The sequence below is a fragment of the Anomaloglossus baeobatrachus genome, chromosome 5, assembly GCF_048569485.1.
Source record: "Anomaloglossus baeobatrachus isolate aAnoBae1 chromosome 5, aAnoBae1.hap1, whole genome shotgun sequence".
Lineage (NCBI taxonomy): Eukaryota > Metazoa > Chordata > Amphibia > Anura > Aromobatidae > Anomaloglossus > Anomaloglossus baeobatrachus.
Genome location: NC_134357.1, coordinates 580,907,227 through 580,928,334, shown reverse-complemented (window position 1 = coordinate 580,928,334; position 21,108 = coordinate 580,907,227). Strand labels below are relative to the sequence as shown.

General features: G+C 48.5%; 2 protein-coding genes across 2 annotated transcripts in view; both read left to right on the top strand.

Moving 5' to 3' along the window:
* Positions 1-930: 930 nt before the first annotated feature.
* Positions 931-21,108, top strand: part of LOC142313125 (uncharacterized) — a 149,721-nt gene continuing 129,543 nt past the window's right edge. The window contains exons 1-2 of the mRNA XM_075352111.1: positions 931-988; positions 7,507-7,604. Coding sequence (XP_075208226.1) covers positions 931-988; positions 7,507-7,604 — 156 coding nt within the window. The remainder of the gene's footprint in view (positions 989-7,506; positions 7,605-21,108) is intronic.
* Positions 20,482-21,102, top strand: LOC142312455 (oocyte zinc finger protein XlCOF29-like). The gene is made up of 2 exons (XM_075351399.1): positions 20,482-20,742; positions 20,872-21,102. Exons 1-2 carry the CDS (start codon positions 20,665-20,667, stop codon positions 21,094-21,096), a joined length of 303 nt encoding a protein of 100 aa, XP_075207514.1. The 5' UTR covers positions 20,482-20,664; the 3' UTR covers positions 21,097-21,102.

Genomic DNA, 21,108 nt, shown 5'->3' with positions numbered 1-21,108 from the left:
GGTTCTCTGAAACGCGTCGACCTGAATAAAGCATAAAGAGATGAAATAATCAACATCTGATTTTCTGGTGATAGTGCGGCATACACCCGATCTCTCCCCTGTCATGTCTGAATTCGCTTTCCAGGGCTTTTATGTGCATTTAGGAGTTGTGACTGGCACAACCCTAATAGGGGAATGAAATTACCTTGGCTTATTTGTTACCTTACCTGGTAAGACCCTATTCTGCACTTCTATCCACAGTATTTCCTATGTACACTGTGATGGTCAGAAAAAAACCAAAGAGAAAAATTGTATGAAAGATACCCTGAATAATAATGAATAAAATGCAAGTGCTTAATAACAGGGTACTTAGTATATACATTTTTGCAAAAAGGTAAGAAGCCGTCCCACCTCGTCACGGTGTACCCATCTGGGACGGTCCCTAACCAACTAAAGTTAAAACTAATATATATACCTGACTTGTGTCTATCAAAACTCCAATGTGGATGGTAACACGTGGTCAGCTGGGTCTCAGATTAAATACACAACAAAGTGGGAAGCAATTGGTTGTTCAGCCTCAGTATAAGGAGGGCTGCACCCCCAACTTGCAGTAAAGCAAGATAGCAGACAAAAAACACCAAAAAACTGAGCTGTAACAAAATGGTTTTAACTTTAGTGACTTTGACTGTGATGTTCAGGCAGAGACTGAGTGAGTCGCGTGATGAGCGGTGAATGAACTCCGGTGAGGTCACTGAAGTCACCTGAGGTCAAGTTATCTACGGTCACAGGTGGAGGACGGTGGGAACCTCCAGCTGTGGCCGCGGCTAACCTGTGTGATGTCACCACTGATTGCTGCTCAGTCTCTGCCTGAACCTCACAGCAGGCGGTCATGTGCCATGATCACGTGCTGTGACAACATGTAGCAGAGCTTGAATCGTCTTGTGACCGCGTATGGATTATGTTGAACCTGCACGGGTGTTTTTGGGGATTAATAAAGTGGTAAACGAGGGTATCCGCTACATAAATGTTGTGCCCACACGGCTCTGCTACATACACGTTATGCACTCACGGCTCCACTACATACACGTCATGCCCACACGGCTGTTACATATACAGCTCCGCTACGTAGACATAGTACACACATAGCACTGTCCCGTACACATCGTACACATGCGGCTCTGCTCCATATACATCATACACACATTTTCAGCGACTTGTGTTCAAGACCGATAAGGTCCAAATGTCTTTATTTTAAAGTCGCTCAATAAATCTTCTCCTCACCTGAACTTATCAATATTCAATAAAGCAAAGATTCAAATAAGAGTGTTCAGGGGTCACATACATACGCAACAGCGGATTACTATAACTGTCCACTGACACCGCGCCTCATCCAGTGTGTGCACACCAATATGGGACTACACTGAGGAGCTGATCATGTGACCCCTGACTCCTCCCCTCCATGTGACATCATCACAGGTCCTGTAAGCACAGAGCAGCCATATATCTAGTGTGCGGCTCTGCAGGTGGAGGTAGGTGCAGGGTATTATATATCTAGTGTGCGGCTCTGCAGGTGGAGGTAGGTGCAGGGTATTATATATCTAGTGTGCGGCTCTGCAGGTGGAGGTAGGTGCAGGGTATTATATATCTAGTGTGCGGCTCTGCAGGAGGAGGTAGGTGCAGGGTATTATATATCTAGTGTGCGGCTCTGCAGGTGGAGGTAGGTGCAGGGTATTATATATCTAGTGTGCGGCTCTGCAGGTGGAGGTAGGTGCAGGGTATTATATATCTAGTGTGCGGCTCTGCAGGTGGAGGTAGGTGCAGGGTATTATATATCTAGTGTGCGGCTCTGCAGGTGGAGGTAGGTGCAGGGTATTATATATCTAGTGTGCGGCTCTGCAGGTGGAGGTAGGTGCAGGGTATTATATATCTAGTGTGCGGCTCTGCAGGTGGAGGTAGGTGCAGGGTATTATATATCTAGTGTGCGGCTCTGCAGGTGGAGGTAGGTGCAGGGTATTATATATCTAGTGTGCGGCTCTGCAGGTGGAGGTAGGTGCAGGGTATTATATATCTAGTGTGCGGCTCTGCAGGTGGAGGTAGGTGCAGGGTATTATATATCTAGTGTGCGGCTCTGCAGGTGGAGGTAGGTGCAGGGTATTATATATCTAGTGTGCGGCTCTGCAGGTGGAGGTAGGTGCAGGGTATTATATATCTAGTGTGCGGCTCTGCAGGTGGAGGTAGGTGCAGGTTATTATATATCTAGTGTGCGGCTCTGCAGGTGGAGGTAGGTGCAGGTTATTATATATCTAGTGTGCGGCTCTGCAGGTGGAGGTAGGTGCAGGTTATTATATATCTAGTGTGCGGCTCTGCAGGTGGAGGTAGGTGCAGGGTATTATATATCTAGTGTGCGGCTCTGCAGGTGGAGGTAGGTGCAGGGTATTATATATCTAGTGTGCGGCTCTGCAGGTGGAGGTAGGTGCAGGGTATTATATATCTAGTGTGCGGCTCTGCAGGTGGAGGTAGGTGCAGGGTATTATATATCTAGTGTGCGGCTCTGCAGGTGGAGGTAGGTGCAGGGTATTATATATCTAGTGTGCGGCTCTGCAGGTGGAGGTAGGTGCAGGGTATTATATATCTAGTGTGCGGCTCTGCAGGTGGAGGTAGGTGCAGGTTATTATATATCTAGTGTGCGGCTCTGCAGGTGGAGGTAGGTGCAGGGTATTATATATCTAGTGTGCGGCTCTGCAGGAGGAGGTAGGTGCAGGGTATTATATATCTAGTGTGCGGCTCTGCAGGTGGAGGTAGGTGCAGGGTATTATATATCTAGTGTGCGGCTCTGCAGGTGGAGGCAGGTGCAGGGTATTATATATCTAGTGTGCGGCTCTGCAGGTGGAGGCAGGTGCAGGGTATTATATATCTAGTGTGCGGCTCTGCAGGTGGAGGTAGGTGCAGGGTATTATATATCTAGTGTGCGGCTCTGCAGGAGGAGGTAGGTGCAGGGTATTATATATCTAGTGTGCGGCTCTGCAGGAGGAGGTAGGTGCAGGTTATTATATATCTAGTGTGCGGCTCTGCAGGAGGAGGTAGGTGCAGGGTATTATATATCTAGTGTGCGGCTCTGCAGGTGGAGGTAGGTGCAGGGTATTATATATCTAGTGTGCGGCTCTGCAGGAGGAGGTAGGTGCAGGGTATTATATATCTAGTGTGCGGCTCTGCAGGAGGAGGTAGGTGCAGGTTATTATATATCTAGTGTGCGGCTCTGCAGGAGGAGGTAGGTGCAGGGTATTATATATCTAGTGTGCGGCTCTGCAGGTGGAGGTAGGTGCAGGGTATTATATATCTAGTGTGCGGCTCTGCAGGAGGAGGTAGGTGCAGGTTATTATATATCTAGTGTGCGGCTCTGCAGGAGGAGGTAGGTGCAGGGTATTATATATCTAGTGTGCGGCTCTGCAGGTGGAGGTAGGTGCAGGGTATTATATATCTAGTGTGCGGCTCTGCAGGGGGAGGTAGGTGCAGGGTATTATATATCTAGTGTGCGGCTCTGCAGGGGGAGGTAGGTGCAGGGTATTATATATCTAGTGTGCGGCTCTGCAGGGGGAGGTAGGTGCAGGGTATTATATATCTAGTGTGCGGCTCTGCAGGAGGAGGTAGGTGCAGGGTATTATATATCTAGTGTGCGGCTCTGCAGGGGGAGGTAGGTGCAGGGTATTATATATCTAGTGTGCGGCTCTGCAGGTGGAGGTAGGTGCAGGGTATTATATATCTAGTGTGCGGCTCTGCAGGTGGAGGTAGGTGCAGGGTATTATATATCTAGTGTGCGGCTCTGCAGGTGGAGGTAGGTGCAGGGTATTATATATCTAGTGTGCGGCTCTGCAGGTGGAGGTAGGTGCAGGGTATTATATATCTAGTGTGCGGCTCTGCAGGTGGAGGTAGGTGCAGGGTATTATATATCTAGTGTGCGGCTCTGCAGGTGGAGGTAGGTGCAGGGTATTATATATCTAGTGTGCGGCTCTGCAGGTGGAGGTAGGTGCAGGGTATTATATATCTAGTGTGCGGCTCTGCAGGTGGAGGTAGGTGCAGGGTATTATATATCTAGTGTGCGGCTCTGCAGGTGGAGGTAGGTGCAGGGTATTATATATCTAGTGTGCGGCTCTGCAGGTGGAGGTAGGTGCAGGGTATTATATATCTAGTGTGCGGCTCTGCAGGTGGAGGTAGGTGCAGGGTATTATATATCTAGTGTGCGGCTCTGCAGGTGGAGGTAGGTGCAGGGTATTATATATCTAGTGTGCGGCTCTGCAGGTGGAGGTAGGTGCAGGGTATTATATATCTAGTGTGCGGCTCTGCAGGTGGAGGTAGGTGCAGGGTATTATATATCTAGTGTGCGGCTCTGCAGGTGGAGGTAGGTGCAGGGTATTATATATCTAGTGTGCGGCTCTGCAGGTGGAGGTAGGTGCAGGGTATTATATATCTAGTGTGCGGCTCTGCAGGTGGAGGTAGGTGCAGGGTATTATATATCTAGTGTGCGGCTCTGCAGGTGGAGGTAGGTGCAGGGTATTATATATCTAGTGTGCGGCTCTGCAGGTGGAGGTAGGTGCAGGGTATTATATATCTAGTGTGCGGCTCTGCAGGTGGAGGTAGGTGCAGGGTATTATATATCTAGTGTGCGGCTCTGCAGGTGGAGGTAGGTGCAGGGTATTATATATCTAGTGTGCGGCTCTGCAGGTGGAGGTAGGTGCAGGTTATTATATATCTAGTGTGCGGCTCTGCAGGTGGAGGTAGGTGCAGGTTATTATATATCTAGTGTGCGGCTCTGCAGGTGGAGGTAGGTGCAGGGTATTATATATCTAGTGTGCGGCTCTGCAGGTGGAGGTAGGTGCAGGGTATTATATATCTAGTGTGCGGCTCTGCAGGAGGAGGTAGGTGCAGGGTATTATATATCTAGTGTGCGGCTCTGCAGGAGGAGGTAGGTGCAGGGTATTATATATCTAGTGTGCGGCTCTGCAGGTGGAGGTAGGTGCAGGTTATTATATATCTAGTGTGCGGCTCTGCAGGTGGAGGTAGGTGCAGGTTATTATATATCTAGTGTGCGGCTCTGCAGGTGGAGGTAGGTGCAGGGTATTATATATCTAGTGTGCGGCTCTGCAGGTGGAGGTAGGTGCAGGGTATTATATATCTAGTGTGCGGCTCTGCAGGTGGAGGTGTGTGGAGATTCCCCATTACTGGGGCAGGCGGCATTAACCCCTTCAGCTCTGAGACTTTCTTGGAGTTTTTCTCTTGCTGATTTCTATGAATCGTGAGGTTTTTGTTCCTTTTCCTCTGATAGATACAAACGCCCCAACTATGAGAGGCCGGAAGTGAGGAGACCCGTCTGCCCTCAGTCCTCGCCCCTTTCTGCCCTCAGTCCTCGCCCCTTTCTGCCCTCAGTCCTCGGCCCCTTTCTGCCCTCAGTCCTCGGCCCCTTTCTGCTTTCAGTCCTCGGCCCCTTTCTGCCCTCAGTCCTCGGCCCCTTTCTGCCCTCAGTCCTCGGCCCCTTTCTGCCCTCGTCCTCGGCCCCTTTCTGCCCTCAGTCCTCGACCCATTTCTGCCCTCAGTCCTCGACCCATTTCTGCCCTCAGTCCTCGACCCTTTCTGCCCTCAGTCCTCAGCCCCTTTCTGCCCTAGGTCCTCGGCCCCTTTCTGCCCTCGGTTCTCGTCCCTTTCTGTCCTCGGTCCTCGGCCCTTTTCTGTCCTCGGTCCTCGGCCCCTTTCTGCCCTCGGTCCTCGGCCCCTTTCTGCCCTCGGTCCTCGGCCCCTTTCTGCCCTCGGTCCTCGGCCCCTTTCTGCCCTCGGTCCTCGGCCCCTTTCTGTCCTCGGCCCCTTTCTGCCCTCGGTCCCCGGCCCCTTTCTGCCCTCGGTCCCTGGCCCCTTGCCCCTTTCTGCCCTCGGTCCCCGGCCCCTTTCTGCCCTCGGTCCCCGGCCCCTTTCTGCTCTCAGTCCTCAGCCCCTTTCTGCCCTCGATCCCCGGCCCCTTTCTGCCCTCGGTTCCCGGCCCCTTTCTGCCCTCGGTTCCCGGCCCCTTTCTGCCCTCGGTTCCCGGCCCCTTTCTGCCCTCGGTTCCCGGCCCCTTTCTGCCCTCGGTTCCCGGCCCCTTTCTGCCCTGGGTCCCCGGCCCCTTTCTGCCCTGGGTCCCCGGCCCCTTTCTGCCCTGGGTCCCCGGCCCCTTTCTGCCCTGGGTCCCCGGCCCCTTTCTGCCCTGGGTCCCCGGCCCCTTTCTGCCCTGGGTCCCCGGCCCCTTTCTGCCCTGGGTCCCCGGCCCCTTTCTGCCCTGGGTCCCCGGCCCCTTTCTGCCCTGGGTCCCCGGCCCCTTTCTGCCCTGGGTCCCCGGCCCCTTTCTGCCCTGGGTCCCCGGCCCCTTTCTGCCCTGGGTCCCCGGCCCCTTTCTGCCCTGGGTCCCCGGCCCCTTTCTGCCCTCGGTCCCCGGCCCCTTTCTGCCCTGGGTCCCCGGCCCCTTTCTGCCCTCAGTCCCCGGCCCCTTTCTGTCCTCGATCCCTTTCTGCCCTCGGTCCTTGGCCCCTTTCTGCCCTCAGTCCCCGGTTCCTTTCTGACAGCGGTCCTCGGCCCCATTCTGCCCTCAGTCCTCGGACCCTTTCTCCCCACACAGTATAATGTTCCCCCAGAATGTTATATGTTTTATATGTTTATTATTATTATTACTCATTATATGTTTCCCCTTATTATCTCCAGTAATTGTATTATTACAGCGGATTCTTTATGATGTTACATCGTCATCTTCTCCCCATTCAGGTCCTTATAATATCGGATCCTCTCAGTGGAGATCTTCTATAGAAGAGAATTCTCCTGATTGCCCCGTGAAGGATGGATATGGACAGGGACAAGATGGCGGAGAGGATATTACACCTCACCCTAGAGATCCTCTTCCGGCTTACTGGAGAGGTGAGAGATTCTGATGACGTCACATTACATCATTCTTATCTATGGGAATAACAGATGGACAGAACTGGAGAGGTGAGGACTCTGGAAATGTCTGGAGTGAGATTTATTACTGTGTCTCTCCATAACCAGGATTACACAGTAGTGAAGAAGACCTCTAGTGAGCGCTGTCAGGCCCCTGTGTCTGAGGGATGGGGAAGACCCCTGAGCCCAATCACGGGGCCTCCACCTCACCCCCCGATACATGAGGACATCAATGACCAGAAGATCCTAGAACTCACCTACAAGATGATTGAGCTGCTGACTGGAGAGGTGACACTGCTGGGAATGCTGGGACATTATACAGTAACGCTATGAAGGGATCGGGGGTGACGGTATCATTGTATGTGTCAGGTTCCTATAAGGTGTCAGGACGTCACCGTCTATTTCTCCATGGAGGAGTGGGAGTATTTAGAAGGACACAAAGATCTGTACAAGGACGTCATGATGGAGGTTCCCCAGCCCCTCACATCACCAGGTAATAGACAGGACTAAATACACACGGCCTATAATTATCTGTATGTAAGGAATGAATTCAGTCCCTGTATGTGTCTCCTCCAGTTCTATCCAGTAAGAGGACAACACCAGAGAGATGTCCCCGTCCTCTTCTCCCACAGGACTGTAAACAAGAAGATCCCGATGTTCCTCAGGATCATCAGGTAGATGGAGAGAAGGTGCCATGAAATCTCCCTATGATGTGTAGACGGCTGTGAAGGTCTTGTGCTCAGTCTTGTTTTATCCTCCAGTATTATATGTGTTAGGCTATGTGCGCACGTTGCGTTCTATTACGCAGCGTAAAATAGTCACTGCATGTGCATCTCAGAACGCAGCCGAAAAGCTGCGTTCTGAGACGCATTCAGCAGAACGCAACGTGCGCACATTCCTGCAGAATTGATGCGTTCTGGATGCTTGCTCTGCCATGGGAAAAGCATCCAGAGCGCACATTTTTGACAGTGCGGTCCCACTCGGCTCTGCTGCATCCCCATAGACTTGCAGCAGAGCCGACTGGGACTGGAATGTCAAAAAGAGCACATGGATGGCTGCGCGAGACAGCCGCGCGATCAGAATGAACCCGGGTGAACTTCACCCGACTTCATTGTGATCGCGCAGCTCTGTCTGTGGGCTGCGGCTTGATTTGCGGTCACACGTGAAGGACTCACCTGTGACCGCAAATCTGAGTGACTGCAGTGAGCCACGCGATCACCGGTGCCGTCACTCAGGTTACCTGAGACCTGTGGCCGCGGGTAACCTGAATGACGTCCCCGCACACATCTCGACATTACCGCCTACATCCCCGCACACATCCCGACATTACCACCAACATCACCGCACACATCCCGACATTACCGCCCACATCACCGCACACATCTCGACATTACCACCTACATCCCCGCACAGATCCCGACATTACCTCCGACATCCCCGCACACATCCTGACATTACCTCCGACATCCCCGCACACATCCCGACACTACAGCCCTCATCATCACCGTACACACACCGGCATTACCTGAGTGACGTCCCCGCTGAAAGCGCGACTCACTTCAGTTTCTACATGGAGCGGACAGGAGCGGCGGTGTTGTACTGCCGCTCCTGTCCGCTTCATGTAGCAGAGCTGGATGTGTCGCGGGACCTCGTGGATTACGCCGGACCTGGAGGGGTATTTGGGGATTTTAATAAAGTGGTGAAAGAGGGTGTTTTTTGTCTTTTATTTCAAATAAAGGATTTTTCGGGTGTATGTGTTTATTTACTTTCAAAAGGTTAATCATTGGGGGTGTCTCATAGACGCCTGCAACGATTAACTAGGACTTAGTGGCAGCTATGGGCTGCTGCCATTAACTCCTTATTACCCAGATTGCCACCGCACCAGGGCAGTTCTGGATGAGCCGGGTACAGTCCCGGGACTGTCGCATCTAATCCATGCGGCAATTCCGGGCGGCTGCTGGCTGATATTTTTAGGCTGGGGGGCGCCCCATAACGTGGGGCTCACCATCCTGAGAATACCAGCCTTCAGCCGTGTGGCTTTACCCTGGCTGGTATTAAAATGGGGGGGGACCGCACGCCGTTTTTTTTTAATTATTTATTTATTTATTTTAGTGCACTACATAGACTCGCCCACCGGCGGCTGTGATTGGTTGCAGTGAGACAGCTGTCACTCAGCATGGGGGCGTGTCTGACTGCAACCAATCATAGGCGCCGGTGGGCAGGGAAAGCAGGGAATACGAGATTGAATAATGGACGGCCGGCATATTCAAAAGCAGGAGAAGCTGCCGGAGCAATGGGACAGCCGTGCAGCTGATCGGTGAGTATGAGAGAGGGGGGAGAGGGATAGACCGACAGAGAGAGAGAGACCGTCCGACAGGGAGACACAGAGATCGACAGACAGAGAGAGAGAGACCGACATTACAACCAATACGCACAAAAGAAGTGACATGTCACTTCTTAGAACGCGCGCTTTGGGCAGCAGCCGAAGCGCTGCTCTCTAATACGCCACGTGCGCACGGCTCCTGCATAATCTTCATAGATTATGCTGGGGACGCAGGACGCATGCAGTTACGCTGCGGTGTAGATCGCAGCGTAACTGCATGTAAATACACAACGTGCACACATAGCCTTATACTTGTGTAAAGAGAGCGGTGGAGATGGCAGGATTAGGAGAGATAAGAGCTTTGATGATTCCTTTTAGTTCTCGCTCACACTACTGTATTTTCAGTGCTGTCCATAAAATAACACAGCGTCTCGCCCTCAGACCATTGTTATTGGATGTGGCGGTGCAGATGGGGATTTTCTTTCTCACTGACTGAATCTGCGTGTGAGAATAATCCCAGCATCCTCTAGTGCCTTCCGTAAATCGGAGGAGACTCGTCCATTCAGGTCTGTGTCTGCACAAACCATCAGATTCCCACCAGCTCCGCCATACAGCAGACATTGTGTTACGGATACAGTGCAGTTCTGTAATGGAGGAAGCTGTAAATGGTCTTGTAAATTATTAATAGCGGCTGTAAATACCGGATTGTGTATGGATGACAAATAAGAAAAGACTTGTCCTAGTTTTCTGGATGAAGCTGTGATGATTCTTTATCCGGCCGTGTGATCCTGGCATTAGAGGCCGTTACATCCCGGGAAGAGAGGATTTATCTAGAAAGTGTAAAATCTTTCCCTCCTGTGAATATTTCTGCCTCCGGTCACATCCCGTCTGCCGGTATAACGGGCTCCGCACCACAAAACTTACATCCAACTCATCAATTGTGGTGTTTTCTAAGTCACTTTTTTTATCTTCTCGTATTAATTAATGTTTTTTTGTTCCAAATTCTTTATATTGGTCCAAGTAGATAATGAGGTTTGCGCACAATAGAAAGGCTTTGTAATTTTTCCTTTGACCTGTGTTTGTGACTTTTTAGTGCAAAAAGCCTCATGTTTTCCTAAATGGCGACAAGTTTGCACCAAAATATTTGGTCTACATAAAATATCTCGGGTGTGGACTGGAGAACATTTCTGACAAAATTTCCTAGTTTTTAGGTTGAAGTTAGACATACCGTTCCTTGAAAAACTATTCACACCCGGTGAACTTTTCCACATTTTTTCACATTACAGCCACAAACAAATGGATTTTATTGGAGTTTTATGTGATAACAGCACAAAGTAGTAAGTTTATTCTTGTAAAGTATAAAGGAAATTATACAGGGATTTCTAAACATTTTAAGAAATATAACTCTGAAAATTGTGATGTGCATTAGTATTCATCCCCCTGAGTGAATACTTTGCAGGACCTCCTTTCACTGCAATTACTGCTGCCAGTCTCTTGGGGGATTTGTCTACCAGCTTTACACATCTAGAGGTGACATTTTTGCCCTTTCTACTCTATAAAACAGCTCTATCTCAGGTAAATTGGAAGAAGGCGTCTGTGAAGAAATTTTCAATTCTTATGTTTTGCTTTTAAAAATGTCCACTCTTCCATAAAGGCTAAATTTGTGGAGTTTATGACTTATAGTTGTCCTGTGGACAGATTCTCCCCATGAGCTCTGGATCGCTCCTGCTTTTCCACGGGCCTCTTGGCTGCTTCTCTATAATAGTGCTCTTCTTGCTTGGGATGTCAGTTTAGGTGGACGGCCATGTGTTTGTAGTTTTGCAGTTGTGCTATATGTGACAAACAAGTATCTGGAGATTTGTGTGAGGGGTGAACTGTTCTTAATTAGGCCAGACATATTGTGCTTTTGATTGGCAAATCAAGAGAAGTTAGCCCTTGTTTCATGTCAGACTGACCAGAGCCATATTGTGTGTTAAATGTTAATTGCCTCAGCCTGTTTGACTATGTCAATTAGAGGAATATTATGCAGTCGAATTTAATTGAACCAATGAGAGAACAGCCATCTCCCACCAATCCTGTAAGATACAGTACTCTGAAATGAGAACTGAGGGGTATAAAAAGGGCTTTGCTCCTCTTTCCACATTCATTTTGCAGGACTTCAGCCTAAAATCCACATTTTTAGCTGGAAGATCACAGATCTGCTTCACTGCTCAATGCTGAGCCCACAATTGTGCCTGGAGAACCCAGGTGAGGACAATTCAGTTGTCTGGCTACATATCTTGCTGTGCTTAGTCATCTTTCTAACCTTGCCGCTATCTCCTCTCAGTGGGTGCTCATCAAAAGCGAGGCGCTGCTGACTGGGATAGTTAGCCCAGGAAGCCCCGAAGTCGCAAAGATTTTAATCTCTCGCGAGCCAACGGATGGGAGAGACTCTGTCGCTTGTACCATCTTGTGATCTTTCTGGAAATGTACAATATGATTTTTCCTGTTGGTGAACCAATAACGTCCTACTAAGGTGTGGTTCCCTCACTCTGTGTTGTCTGAGTAGTGTCCTGACCACAAGGAAGAAGTGCGGGCGTTCAGTGGGATGAGCCCTGGTCAGAGTGGTCTTTCTGAAGACAGCCAGGCCAGCGGATGACCGTACCCATTGACCCTCGGGTCTCCACACTATACTCCTGCTATTTTTGGATGATGGATTGAAAAGTGCTTAGTGAGATGTTCAGAGCTTTGGCTATTTTTTTTTATAACTGAGCCCTGCTTTACTTATCTCCACAACTTTATCCCTGACCTGTCTGGTGGGTTCCTTGGTTTTAAAGATGCTATTTGATCCCTAATGTTCTGAAACAAAACTTGTGAAACCTTCACAAAACAGCTGTAGTTATACTGAGAATAAATGATACAGGTGACTCAATTTACTAATTATGTGACTTCTGGAGGCAATTGGTCACTCAGGGGCATCATACTACAAGGGACTGAATACAAATGCACGTCACAATATTCAGATTTATATTTTTAAATATTTAGAAGAACATCTATCATTTACTTTACACTTCACAAATACTTGTTACTTAATGCTTGTATATCACATAAAATCACAAAATGCATATACATTTGTGGGTATGACGCTAAAATAAGTGGAAACGTTCCGGGGGTGTGAATACCTTTACAAAGGGCATAATTCCTTCATGACTCTAAAAATATCAGACTAGTTCCCTGGATCAATGTCCCATCACAAAATCTAGTCCTGATAACCTGCCATAATATACTTTTTACGGAAGGCATCCAAGCCCGCCTTGAATTTTTGTAGTCTATCAACATTTATCACATCATGTGTCAGAGAGTTCCATATTCTCACTGCTCTTACAGTAAAGAATCCCCATCTGTGATTATGACTGAACCTCCTTGTCATCATTGCAGGCCTCAGTTGTAAAAAGCTCATTAGAAATATCTCAGTAATGCCCCTGATATACTTGTACATTGTAATAAAATCGCCCCATAGACTATGTGTTTCCAGAATGAATAACCCCAGGCTTGCTAACCTGTCTTCCTAGTGCAGTCCTTCCATTCCTTTAAGGACATGTGCGCACGTTGCGTAAATACATGCTTTTACGCTGCGTTCTGCACCGCAGCGTAAAAGCATGCGTCCTGCGTCCACAGCACAATCTATGTAGATTGTGCAAATTCCATCCGCACATTGCTTTTTAGAACAGAGTGATTTGCATGCTGTCAAAACGCTGCGTTCTAAAAAGTAACATGTCAATTGTTTTGTGCGTTCTGGATGCTTTCTCCACTCTGTCTATGGGAGAGGCAGCATCCAGAACACACGAATTCTGCAGGAAATCTGCAGACACCAAACTTTCAGAACGCAGCTTTTCAGCTGCGTTCTGAATCGCACAAGCAGTGACTTTACGCTGCGGTGCAGAACGCACATATGTGCGCACATGGCCTAATGGTGGCTCTTCTCTGCACCCGCTCTAGTTCAGTTGTGTCCTCATCATTCACTGGAGCCAAAATTGTACAGAATATTGTAAGTGTGGCCGCACTAGTGACTTGTTCATTGCATCCTATTATGTTATCTGCCTTGGCATCAGCTTCCTGGCACTGGTTGGTTTTCTCGTCCACCCACACACCCACGTCTTTTTCAGTGTCATTATTATGCAGAAAGTTTGGAAATATTTAAAAAAAAATTGCAGTTTAAAAATCAGACAAAAAAATCTGGAAAGCTAAAAACCTGCAAACATACAAAAAAAACCCAAAAACAAGCAAACAGATGAATATTATAAAAGTGTCACGAGCCATACATGTAAAGTAAAAGCTGCTTCTTAATATTATTGGATCAAGAATCTTCATTTCAGTTTCTGCAGCCCAAAACCAGGAACTGTCTTTGTAACGCCCTGGACTATTCGGGTCGTCACAGGGTATTGCACAAACTGCCCTCCCGTGCAGTATTCAACCCCCATGGTTCTGGGAACCTAACCTGCAGTACTGCCTCCACCAGCATTCACAAATCCTACATACATCTTGCACCACACCTGTCAGGCACACCAGTGGACTGCTTAAGCAGGAATAGGGCCGCCCACCTAGGGGTCAAGCAGGGAGGTGTCAGTTCAGTCGAGTAGTAACCCTCGAGCTGTGAGGAGCTCTGAGGAAGCTGGGAGTTGGAGCTCCCAGGGAAGAAGCAGACTGGGTCGCAGACGGTGGTCTGGACCTAGAGGAGTAGGACCCCCGGTCGCAAGGGATTAAGGCTAGGTGCCTAGAACCCGTCGAGGAGGACGGCCAGCAGCCTGGTCTTATCACTGGTCCGGGACCGAAGGCACGGCGAGGTACACGGACCCTAGGTCGAGGAGAAGCGTCAGGCAACCCGGCAATTAACCTGAGGAGAACGGGGCCTTTATGGACTGTTCCCACCCAGCTCAGAGATCGGGGTTACTAGCGCAACGAGGGACATAGGGCTTTCCTAGTAAGCGGCCCACTAAAATCCAAAGCGTGAGCCCCTGAGAGCAGGCTCCCTCACTTAGCCACAGTGGGGAGTGGGGCCCGGCAAGCGCCAAGCTAACGGGCCACAACGGACACTCTAAATTTGTGCCAGGAGCCAGGTCACGGACCACCAGGCAGTGTTGCAGGGGACGGGACCCGGACATGCTCCCCCCGAGAGGCAACGGCAGTCAGAGACTTGGTTTACCCTGTTGTCAGCATCAGCTTCATTGCTGAATGAGTACCTGACTGACCCCCGCACTGCACCCCCATAACCACTATCCAGAGTCCCAGGGCCTACCCCCCTACCCGTGGAGGGCATCGTCACCTTGCTGCCCCATTCCATCACCCGGGTACTCCCAACGGCAGCGGTGGTACTCCCAATTACCGTACACCATGGGTGGCATCATAAACTATACTAATGCCCTGTAAATATCCCCCTTTCACATTTGAGTGTGGCCCGGTTCCTGGGTCAGGAGACCCGCGAGCCACGAGTAATCACCAACCCCTAGATCCGAGCAGTTCGATCCGCTGCAGGGGCGGCACACCTCCTTCATGCCATATATGTTAGCGTTATTTCTGCGGCCAGTGATCAGATATAAAGTCTCCTGTAATTATAATACTGTACAGGATTCTTTATGATGTCACATCAGGGACGGATTATAGGCGGGGCTCCAGCCCTGGGGCCCCCACCACAAGAGCTTCTGAGGGGGCCGCCACCACTATCAGTGCGGCCACCATTTTATTAACGCCGCAGTGTTGAGGACCGCACTGTACCTTTAAAGATTTTCAATCCCGGCCGTCACTGTGCTGCAGACACGCCCACTGCACGCTGTGTGGGCTGCGTCTGCAAGGATGACGTCACCGCGCGCCTGCTGCTGCTTCTTCGTGCCGTAGAGGAGCTTGTGGGAGGACCGGAGCAGAGGACTCAGTGAATGACGGTGAGTGTGACATCATTCATCATGGTGCCGGGCAGGAGGTTGCAGTGAGGAGGGAGCAGGATGGGATTCCATAGTGTCAGCAGCAGCTCTGCCCGGGATCAGTGTGAGTTATTGCAGGAGTGTGAACTGCTGCAGATCAGGTCGGGCTGTCAGTGCCGGGTCATCAGCCTCATCCCTCCCCTGCAATAACTCACACTGAGCTCCAGCACAAACATCACATCTGAGCCTGCAGCACACATTACACTATATGGCCCATATTACATATAGGATATGTGAGGTGCTGTAGGCCCAGGTGTGATCAGTGCAGGACATTGTATATCTGTGTACATGGTATACCACATCCAGTGTATAGAGCAGTGTGATATACGGTGTACATCGTATACCACATCCAGTGTACAGAGCATTGTGATATACTGTGTACATGGTATACCACATCCAGTGTATAGAGCAGTGTGATATACTGTGTACATGGTATACCACATCCAGTGTACAGAGCAGTGTGATATACTGTGTACATGGTATACCACATACAGTGTACAGAGCAGTGTGATATACTGTGTACACACATCAGATGGTGTATAATAATATGTATATTGTATAACATCTGGTGTCTGTATCACAGTAAACCCGGTACTATGTGAGGATGCCTAACACTATCTGGGTTTGTACTGTGCTATATACTGGCTGTATACTACGTGAGGATGCCTAACACTATCTGGGTCTGCACTGTGCTATATACTGGCTGTATACTATATGAGGGTGACTAATGCTATCTAGCTCTGCACTGTGCTATATAGGGGCTGTATACTACATGAGGATGCCTAATACTATCTGTCTCTGCACTGTGCTATATAGGGGCTGTGTACTACATGAGGGTGCCTAATGCTATATGGGTCTGCATTGTGCTATATAGGGGCTGTATACGACATGAAGGTTCCTACTGCTATATAGGTCTGCATTGTACTATATGGGGACTGCTTAATGTAATATGGGGGCTGCATAGTGCCATATGGGGGCTGCATAGTGCCATATGGGGGCTGCATAGTGCCATATGGGGGCTGCATAATGCAATATGGGGGCTACATAGTGCTACATGGGGGCTGCATAATACTATATGGAGGACTATGGGAGCTTCATAACACTATATGGAGGAATATGGGGGCTGCATACTACTATTCCCCCAGAGTTGTATGTCCCCTCCACCCCAGAACTGTATACCCCCAGAGCTGCATGTCACCCCCCCACCTCAGAGCTGTTTGTCCCCCCCCACCTCAGAGCCACTGCCCCCCTCTAGAGCTGTATGCCCCCCATTGATATATACCCCTTTCCTCAGTAATATGTATGCCCCCCAGAAATGTGTATGTCCCCAGCCTCTCTTGTAATGTATATACAGTGTTAGTGTGCTCTATGTGCGGCCATGTCTGTTAGTGACTGCCACCAATCAACGTGGCACAGACACATGCCCAGGTGGAGCTGGATGGAGACAAGCGGGGAGGTGAATGAGGCTGTTGCCGGCTTCCCAATATGAGAAATATATATAAAAATTTAAAAATTTGTCTGTGTGTGCATGTATGATGTGTATCTATGCAGGGTGGATTGATTTAAATCACGCCGATTTAAATCATGATTTAAATCACGATTTAAATCAAAAGATTTTTTTCTATTTAAATCGGATCGATTTAAATCATGATTTTAATCATGATTTAAATCACTGATTTAAATCAAAAGGTTTTTTTTTAATATAAATCACGATTAAAATGAGAAGTGAGAGCAGTGTGCATGTGTGCCCATAGTTACACGGACGAAACTAGGGGCAACGATCTAACGCCAGGGTGAGGGGGGGACCCCAAAGTAAGTAAAAATCTTTTTTGTTTTACTATATGGCAATAGGTAGGTGTTTAAAAGCAGCATGTCTTAATTGTATAAACTATTAATAGCCTCCACATTTTGTTCATACTGCCCCTTTAATTCCACACTTCTAGCTTGGTTTCAGTTTTGGTTTAGTTTCTTTTTCCCTGCATTCAGTTGACATGCCCAAACTTGTTGATAATAAATCTAAGCTACTCAGCTACTGACTGCATCGGCTTCATCCGCAGGAGTAGAGAGATTGTTTTCTTCATTTGGTTTTGTGCACACAACAGTCTGAAACCGCTTAGGAACTGCTAAAGCAGGACAACTGGTTTTCCTATTAAAAGTCCTAAATAAACAGTAGGCTTAAAGGACTGATGTACCGTATTTTTCGGACTATAAGACGCACCGGACTATAAGACGCACCGGACTATAAGACGCACCCTTGTTTTAGAGGAGGAAAAAATAGAAAAAAATAAAATTAAAGTAAAAGAATGTGGTCATGACACACTGTTATTTTACTGCTGACAGTGTTACTGAGGTAATAATATCCCCAAATTCTGTCCTCATATCCTCCATTCTGGGTACCTTGTATATGTGGCCCCCATCGTGGAATATGTATGTTCCCCATCATTGTGTGTGTGATCCTCCAATCTAGATTGTGTGTGTGTGTGTGTGTGTGTGTGTGTGTATAGTTATAGTGTGTGTGTGTATATAGTGTGTGTGTATAGTTATAGTGTGTGTGTGTGTGTGTGTGTGTCTGTGTGTATATAATGTGTGTGTGTCTGTGTGTATATAATGTGTGTGTGTGTGTGTCTGTGTGTATATAGTTATATAATGTGTGTGTGTGTGTGCGTGTGTGTATGTGTGTGTAAAGATATACATTATATATATATATATATATATATATATATATATATATATATATGTATGTATATGTGTATATGTATATGATCCAACCCCATCCAGGTGTACAGTAATGCCTTTATACTATATTATTTATTGTCTTACTTTTGCTGATGTGCTGCTCATCAATGCTTCAGTTTGGTCCTGGCATTACAAAGTCTCCCATATCTGAAGGACCTGCAGTGATGTAATGAAGAGGCAGGGCACTGTGCTGTTCTGTGCTGCGCTGTGCTGTGCTGTGCTGTGCTGCGCTGTGCTGTGCTGTGCTGTGCTGCTCTGGCCACCCCTCTGCATTACATCACTGTAGGTCATTGTCAGCTACCGGAGACTGTTTCTAGTGTAAAGGCAGCAGGAGCAAAGTGAAAGTAATGTGAGCCCTCAGCACAGAGACTGCGGCTGTGCTGTGAAGGTATGCCGTGCTCTGGCCCGGACACTGCAGTGATCTGCACAACATCCTCCCGGCCATACAGGAGTGCAGCAGCCCCCTGCTCCTGCCTCCTTCACAGCGGACACAGTCTCCCCAGCCGCTGCAGGAAGCCGGGGGCTGGAGCTCCCACGTGTGACCGCTGTTTACATTACACAAGTATTCATTAGCTGCTCCTCACCCCCGCTGACTGCAGAGAGAGGTGGGCGGGGAGCAGCTAATGAATATTCCTTTACTTTAAGCAGCGGGCACACGTGGTTTCTCCAGCGCCGGCTTCCTGCAGCAGCGACCCTCCCTGCCTCCTGTGATCCCACTGCATAGCGCTGACTCCCCACAGCTCCCTACCCCGCAGCTTCAGACCATAAGACGCACCCCACACTTTCCTCCCAAATTTGGAGGAAAAAAAGTGCGTCTTATGGTCCGAAAAATACAGTATTCACTGAAGATGTTTGCTTACTTCAAACGTTAGAGATAGGCTATTGTTAAAAAGTACTTACTCTCTGTCGTTCAATTCTGAGTGTTTAATAGTGCAAATAAAAATTATTAGGTTTCATAATAAACTGTTTTAATATTTTTATTTGTGTAAAACAATTAGATTTGCAAAAAGACAGTTTTGCTTGTGTACAACTTGATTAAAAAATCTGATTTAAATCAAATGATTTAAATCAAAAAAATCTGATTTAAATCAAAAAAATCTGATTTTTTTGATTTTTTTAAAAAAATCAAGATTTTTATCCACCCTGTATCTATGTATGTCAGTGTATATGACTGTGTCTAGATTTATGTCTGTTTTATATGTGTTTTTGTGAATTTCTCTTTAAATATATATGTGTACGTATGCCTGTATGTGTATGTATCTGTGCATGTCTATGTGTGGATGGGGCCCACTGAAACTCTTTCGCCCAGGGCCCACAAAAACCTGGAGCCGGCCCTGCGTGTACCAGTCATGTATTCTCCTGTACACTGTACAGGGGCGTACCTTTGGGGGGCATGCGGCATATTTGCCCCTGCACAGCAATCAGGGGGGCACCATTGGAAAGTGTGAGGCAGCAGTATGGTAGGAGAAAATTGTAAGTGGACAGTATTGGGAAAGAAAAGTGTGAGGGGCATAGTATAGAGACTGGATACTGGGGGGGAATAAGCAGTAAAGAGAAGGGGCAGCATGGTGGCCAGTGTGAGGTCACAGTATGGAGGGCACAGTATGCTGAGGAGGGGGAATGTGAGATGGAGGTACCATGTAGTGACTGGATAGTGAAGGAGGTAGGCAGTATAGAGAAGGGGCAGCATGGTGGCCAGTGTGAGGGTACAGTATGCTGAGGAGGGAGAATGTGAGATGGAGGTACAGTACAGTGACTGGATAGTGAAGGATATAGGCAGTATAGAGAAGGGACAGCATGGTGGCCAGTGTGAGAGCACAGTATGGAGGGCACAGTATGCTGAAGAGGGGGAATGAGAGACTGAGGTGCAGTGTACAGAAGGGGCAGTATGGTGGCCAGTGTGAGGGTACAGTATGCTGAGGAGTGGGAAAGTGAGACGGAGGTACAGTATAGTGACTGGATAATGGAGCAAGTAGGCAGTATAGAGAAGGGGCAGCATAGTGGCCAGTGTGAGGACACAGTATGCTGAGGAGGGGGAATGTGAGACTGAGGTGCAGTGTAGAGAAGGGGCCGTATGGTGGCCAGTGTGAGGGCACAGTATGGAGGACACAGTATGCTGAGGAGGGGAATGCAAGACTGAGGTGCAGTATAGTGACTGGATCGTGAAGGAGACAGGCAGTATAGAGAAGGGGCAGCATGGTGGCTAGTGTGAGGGCACAGTATGTTGAGGAGTGGGAATGTGAGACAGAGGTATAGTATAGTGACTATATAGTGAAGGAGGTAGGCAGTATAGAAAAGGGGCAGCATGGTGGCCAGTGTGAGGGCACAGTATGGAGGGCACAGTATGCTGAGGAGGGGGGAATGTGAGACAGAGGTATAGTATAGTAACTATATAGTGAAGGAGGTAGGCAGTATAGAGAAGGGGAAGCATGGTGGCCAGTGTGAGGGCACAGTATGGAGGGCACAGTATGCTGAGAAGGGGGAATGTGAGACTGAGGTGCTGTATTTATATCTTAATGCTACAGTTCGTGCTCTACTGTTATGGCTAAAAATGTTAACATTATTGGGTCCCCACCAAACTTTCTGCCCAGGGGCCCCCACCAACCTTAATCTGGCCCTGTGTCACATCGTCATCTTCTCCCCATTTAGTTCCCTACAATATCGGATCCTCTCAGTGGAGATCTTCTATATAAGAGAATTCTCCTAATTGACCCATCAAGGATGGATGTGGACAGGGACAAGATGGCGCAGAGGATATTACACCTCACCCTAGAGATCCTCTTCCGGCTTACTGGAGAGGTGAGAGATTCTGATGACGTCACATTACATCATTCTTATCTATGGGAATAACATATGGACAGAACTTGAGAGGTGAGGACTCTGGAAATGTCTGGAGTGAGATTTATTACTGTGTCTCTCCATAACCAGGATTACACAGTAGTGAAGAAGACCTCTAGTGAGCGCTGTCAGACCACTGTGTCTGAGGGATGGGGAAGACCCCTGAGCCCAATTACGGGGCCTCCAACTCACCCCCTGATACATGAGGACATCAATGACCAGAAGATCCTAGAACTCACCTACAAGATGATTGAGCTGCTGACTGGAGAGGTGACACTGCTGGGAATGCTGGGACATTATACAGTAACGCTATGAAGGGATCGGGGA

Coding starts and splice junctions, on each gene's coding strand:
- LOC142312455 (XM_075351399.1), top strand. CDS start 20,665: ATGGATGTGGACAGGGACAAGATGGCGCAGAGGATATTACACCTCACC. Junction 20,743..20,871: donor TCTTCCGGCTTACTGGAGAG/GTGAGAGATTCT, acceptor CTCCATAACCAG/GATTACACAGTAGTGAAGAA.